This window comes from Eutrigla gurnardus (genome assembly GCF_963514095.1).
Source record: "Eutrigla gurnardus genome assembly, chromosome: 13".
NCBI lineage: Eukaryota > Metazoa > Chordata > Actinopteri > Perciformes > Triglidae > Eutrigla > Eutrigla gurnardus.
The window spans coordinates 17506488-17512182 of NC_139936.1; the positions used below are offsets into that span (position 1 = coordinate 17506488).

A 5695-nucleotide genomic window follows, 5' to 3' on the forward strand; every position below is an offset into this window, starting at 1 on the left:
TCTAAGGGAGCAAATTATCAGTAAGCCAATAAAAGTTTAAGTAAAAAAAAAATTCATTTTTACACACTTTAGCCATATTCTAGCCTTGTAGTCGTAATTTGGTATTATCAAAGTTTAAATTGGGGTGCATGCTTGTCATTTTAAATAAAAACTGAAGTTATGTCACATATTTAGGAATACACACTTGGTAATTGTGAAAAAAATGAAGTGCATTGAACATTTTGGGAGCACTTGATCATTTAAATTAAACGTGGACTTCCCAGTTTGAATGCACAGGCTATATATTATATGGTACACACTAGGATTTTAGCAAGGGACCATTGGTGTTTCAATAATTTTTTTGTTTCACTATCCAGGTTGGGGCTTCCAGCCCAGCAACTGGCCAGACACGATCACAAAGACCACGTTTGAGGAGTCTGAGCACACCTTCCTGGCTTTAATCACCCACCGTCTATTGAGAGAAGATTTTGCTTCAAGCCTACTTATGACTCCAAAATCCTTCAAGAGTTGATTTTCCTTTTGACTGTACGACTAACCCAGGTGCCTTCGCTGCTACCTAAATCTTTTTTTTAAATAAATATCTATGCACCCACTTTGAAGACTCCCACACGTGTAAACACAGTAAGTTTTATTATTGTAACAAAGCAAGTTTTACACCTCAAATTTAAAACAGTTTACCCCCCCCCCCTCCAACGTAAAAGGAAAGGTGATTAAATGCAACCTCTATGAGACAACAGGTCTTTTTATTTTACCCATGAAGCAGTAGGGGCCAAAATTTACAAGCTTGTTTTTTTCCATTTTGTTCTTTATTAAAAATGTCATTTCAAATCTCATGGATATCTGTAAAACAATACAATGAAAAAAAAAGTCCCATAGAAATGGTGTCAAAATAACCACTCTCCCCAATAACCAACATACTCCTGCCCCCCCCTCAGCTTACCCACCCCCCTCCCCCTAAACATTACAAGTCAAAAGGAATGAGCTGGTACTCGTTAACCACAGGGGGAAAACAACAGTTTTTTTTTTTCAAGGGATCATCACCCCAACTGAAAAAAATATGAGGGAAAAATAAATTGAGGTCAACTAGCGCTGGGTCACTACACCATGGCTTTAAGTCAATTTACCACACAACCTTTAACAGGAGGAATTCTGTGTGAATTGTCTTCAAATTCTACTCAGGATGCCGTGCTGATACTATTTTTATACATTTTTCTTTTATTATTAATTGAGATGACTTTGGGGATGGTACTCACAATTCAGGGCAAAGTGCCATTGGCCTTAGATGAGTCAAAGAAGAACATAACATGGCACCAACAAGGTGAAGAAGCTTCAGAATGGAAAATGAAGCACACACAGATTTATTTTTAAAAAAGTAATAAAAAAAAAAGAAAACAAAAAAAAAAGAATTTAAAACCTTTGCTCCCGAACGTGAGTGGAAAAACCAAACAGGGAATAGAAGGTTTAGGGTCTGAGTAGATGATATTATTTCTTAGTCGTCTTCTCCTTCGTCATCCTGAAAGGACAAGATATCATAAAATCAATGACTGTTGAGAACCAACTACTTTTAGCAGCACCCATATGACTCCACCATCACTTTACCTCTCCATCTTCTCCGTCGTCCTCATCATCCTCTTCTCCATCTTCATCTCCCTCCTCGTCTATGTCCTCCAGACCCTCCTCGTCCTCCTCATCATCCTCACCTTCACCCTCTTCATCATCCATGTCAGGAACCTAGAGACAATCACTTTTAGCACTTTTGTTCGTCTATCGGTTCCATCAGACATAATAGAAAGATGCAGCGCCTAAAACATCCACTTAAAAAACTAAATAAAAACAAGTGCCTGCCTATTGTGGAAAATTGCAGCTAAGGATACATTAACCTGGTTGTAAACATACCAGGTAGTACTGCAGGGGGTTTGGCCAGATGTCATCCTTGATGACTTCCCCAAGCTCATCAGCACCAGCATCAGCATGATCAGTGAACCAAGTGAAGAAGCTCTCTGGCTCTTCATGTTGCCTCTTCCTTCCTGCTTTGTTCTGTGTCTGACTGGAGCGCTTGGTCAGGTCCTTTAAAAACACACGGAGAGATAAAATGCCTTAACCATTCAAAACTTTAGATTTGCATTATGCACTTGAACTAGCATGTCAGCTCAAGGAGAAAAATACACAACTAAAATATGAAGTACACTTTTACCACCCTCTACTTTGCTTTAAAAAAAAACAAAAAACAAAGCTACACATACCTTTCCTGATTTCCATTTGATTTCCGTCGACTTTGAAGATGGGTCTCCGCTCTCGTTCAAATGGAACTCTTTGGAAAGTAGTTTGTTTTCGAAGTACGGATTTTCATCGAAATACTACAAGGGAAGCAAAGCAGTTGAGCACACAACAAACAACTTGCGCCTCTATTTTGTGTGATGTGTGAATCATTAGAATACTTACAAAATCTATTCTGTAGCCAGACTTGATGTCTTCAAACTCTGTCACCTCCACTCGGCTCAGGTAATGCAGTGCTTCTTCATCTTCCTCTCCCAGTAGGGCAGATACTGTGGGGGGGACGTTACATAGACCAGACTTTAACGTGAGTCACTGTTGAAATTATTCCAACTTTTTTTTAAATATATAAAACAAAAAGAGACTACGGCAATAAAAAAAGTTCATGCCTGATTACTCACCTTGTGGATGGTTGACAAACGTGGTGACCCAGAAGTTAGGGATTTTGGCGATCAGTTCTGACCTCTTCTGAAAGAATGGCTGACGGAGTTTGTTGTATTTCTGTTCTACTTTGAGGATCTCCTCACTGGCTTGCTCATTCAACCTGTATTACAAACAAAATGAAAAACAGTTTTGACCATATTGTGGATAAATCCCATCCCCATTTATTATGCATTGCAACTCTTCAATTAACAGTCATTTCAGCACAGGAATGTCAAACAGTGCAACATGGAGGGGGTGAGATTTTGGAGATTTTCAACCACAGATTACAACAACCCACTTCACTAGTCGAGTTCCTCCATGTAGTTATCACCTTTTGCGTTTGTTGCAGGACTGGAAATCTCAGCCCTATAAAAAGGGGCATTTTGACACCCTCAATGTATAATCATTTTTCATAGTTTACCTGTCAATTTCGTTTTGAACTTCGTCAATATGTTCAATAGCTTCTTGCTGCTCTTTCTCTGTGGAGAAAAAGAAATGTGTCACAAAATATGCAGACCGTATAACTTTGGACTCTAGGACAAAAAGGCAGACATGTTATTATATACATGCAAGACTGTTCGGATTTCAATTAAAGTTATAGACATCATTGTGAGTTGCTTTTTAGACGCGCAATTAAGTTTCATGTACTTCGGAAAACTACCGCGGTCTAAACGAGAAGCCTCTCTTAACCAATCTCAATCTGTTTCCCCTTGGTGTTTATAATATGTAATATTGCGTTAGTTGGCGGTAAATCACGGTAATTGTCGAGTTATCTGGGAGATTTAAAAACGGGCTCTCCCGGAGGTTAAGGTAATATGCGCGGCCAATGGCTGCAGCTCTAGCGGCTCAGACACTCAGTTTCCTGCCGGCTGCTATCGACAAGGCCGCGTGGTTTAAATGTGGGACACAGAGCAGCGATAACGTGAGGGACCGATGTAGGACAGACGCCAGAATATAGCTCCCTTACTGCTTAACTGTTGCTCATACGGCGGAGTCCTGCATTCAGTCGTCTAAATATAATTATGGCCTAGTTTAAGTGATTGAAAGGCCGGTGGATTTAAATGCATTTTGACCGGTAACTAAACATAATGTCGTATGCTAGCGTTAGGTAACACTACAACAACAACACTAGCTGGCTAACCGCTAAAGTCCGAATGAAATGACCACATCCCCCGGCAATTTATCATTATAGTAACGATGTAAACATTAATTTGTCAGTTTAATGTAATTTTACAACAGCACATGGAACAATGATAATCCAGCATCGCACACGGCCAACCAGTCAGTAGCCAACGACACAACTGGCCACGCTGATGATGCTAAGCTAACATGGCCTCTCAGCACCGATATGAACTGCACAACAGCAGGCATGCTAATAAATGCGTTAGCTTCCGAGCTAGCTGCTGTTATTGAAATGTGAACGCACACAACCACTTTGGTCAAACCACAAAGAAGGTCCCGGAGCAAAATCTAAGTAATACATGCAACACTTTTAACAAATATTACAACCCGTGGCAATGCAAATTATGTTAGATGAAGAAAGTGAAAATGGCGGTGAACAGGAGGCCGCCATTCCCCTCTTACCGGAGGTTTCGTCCGCTCCGTCATGGTTCGAGTTCAGCTCCTTTTTACTCACTTTTGCCGCCGAGGCCGACATGTTTTCACAGGCTGGGGTAACTTACTGACGTCTGATGAAATAGCTGGTAGCTTTGAAACCTGGTTTCTCCTTGAACAGGAGAAATTTCGGCGTAAAGTTCACAACGTGCAGAAGCCAACAACGTGCTGCTTTCCACACAATGTAGCTGCCGATGACCGAGGAAGTCACAGCAACCGCCGCTCACGCGCTCCTTTCATTACGAACGCGCCTCGCCGAATGGAGAAGAGGCGAGCTCCGCCTCTCAAAATAGGTCTCACTACTCAGCACCAATTTGCCGATTTACTCCTATTTCTCCACTTAAAATTGAACTACAAACAAACCAAACCTTAAATTAGTACTTATATTCATCTCACACGTTATTTTTAAATTAAAAGAAGCCCAAAAGTTAATATGTATTAAGGCCGGGCCAAACCGTCGTCAGTTGGACCGACTCGCACTTGCGCACTTAAAAAAAAAGATGCAGGAGGAACCTCATTCTGGTCGGTAGCGCGAATTAGCCCGTTAGTTACAGGTTGCCTAATTATTTGTTTTAGAAACGAATAATCATGTTACATGCTATTTTATATGAGGTTACTGACTTGCAAATAACTTCGCTATGTCTATACACGATGTCTATAATTGTGTAGATTATTGCTTTACATTTGCAGTGTAAATACACTGTGTGCTTTACTCTATATCCATGTTATGCTACTTTACTCATACACATCTACATCTGAGAGGTAAATATTGTCTTTTTTTACTTCATTTATCCGACAGCTTAAGCTTCTTTGCTGTTTTAGGCTATTAATACAAAACCAACTACTAAATTATGATCTATTAACATGGATTAAGTTATCCGGCAATTTATTAAATTATAAGAATCAGCCCCATCTTCACCAGCAGCCTCATCACTAATTATAATCCAGTTTGATAATATAAAGGCTTTTGTATGACTCTTTTGTATATGTTGATGTTGATATTTTTTTTTACTTAAGTAAGATTTTGAATACAGAATCTTTACTTGTATTTTTAACAGTGGTATTGACCACAGACATACATGTAGCCTATATGCAGGGCTTGTAAACATCAACAGCATCAGCAGTAGCTCCAATATTCCAACCCTCCTGGCTGTATGTTTATGACAAACATTACGATTATTAAATGCCTGTCCCACATCCCACATCTCCTTAACCCTGCCTGCAGGTTGGTCTCCGCCTTGTCCCAAAGAGAGCATCGGCAGCTCTCTCCCTCTGTGTGTGTGTGTGTGTGGGTCTTTTGGTTGGTGACAGCACAGAAGCATGTGGTCATGCAGCGGCCAATGCAGAGCTTAGAGCAGGCAATCCGCACTGTCAGACTAGCAGC

General features: G+C 40.4%; 1 protein-coding gene across 1 annotated transcript; it reads right to left on the minus strand.

The window, feature by feature from the left end:
- Positions 1-738: 738 nt before the first annotated feature.
- On the minus strand, positions 739-4579 carry seta (SET nuclear proto-oncogene a). The gene is made up of 8 exons (XM_084025293.1): positions 4282-4579; positions 3119-3176; positions 2676-2818; positions 2443-2546; positions 2244-2357; positions 1897-2067; positions 1600-1731; positions 739-1513 (listed from the first exon to the last, which is right to left on the minus strand). Exons 1-8 carry the CDS (start codon positions 4352-4354, stop codon positions 1490-1492), a joined length of 819 nt encoding a protein of 272 aa, XP_083881419.1. The 5' UTR covers positions 4355-4579; the 3' UTR covers positions 739-1489.
- Positions 4580-5695: the final 1116 nt, after the last annotated feature.

Bases quoted from the DNA above. Each gene is read 5' to 3' on its own strand.
- seta (XM_084025293.1), bottom strand. From the start codon at position 4,354: ATGTCGGCCTCGGCGGCAAAAGTGAGTAAAAAGGAGCTGAACTCGAAC. The intron at 2,819-3,118 runs GTAAACTATGAA...TTTGTAATACAG, and splicing joins GTTCAAAACGAAATTGACAG to GTTGAATGAGCAAGCCAGTG. The intron at 1,732-1,896 runs GTATGTTTACAA...GATTGTCTCTAG, and splicing joins ACCCCCTGCAGTACTACCTG to GTTCCTGACATGGATGATGA.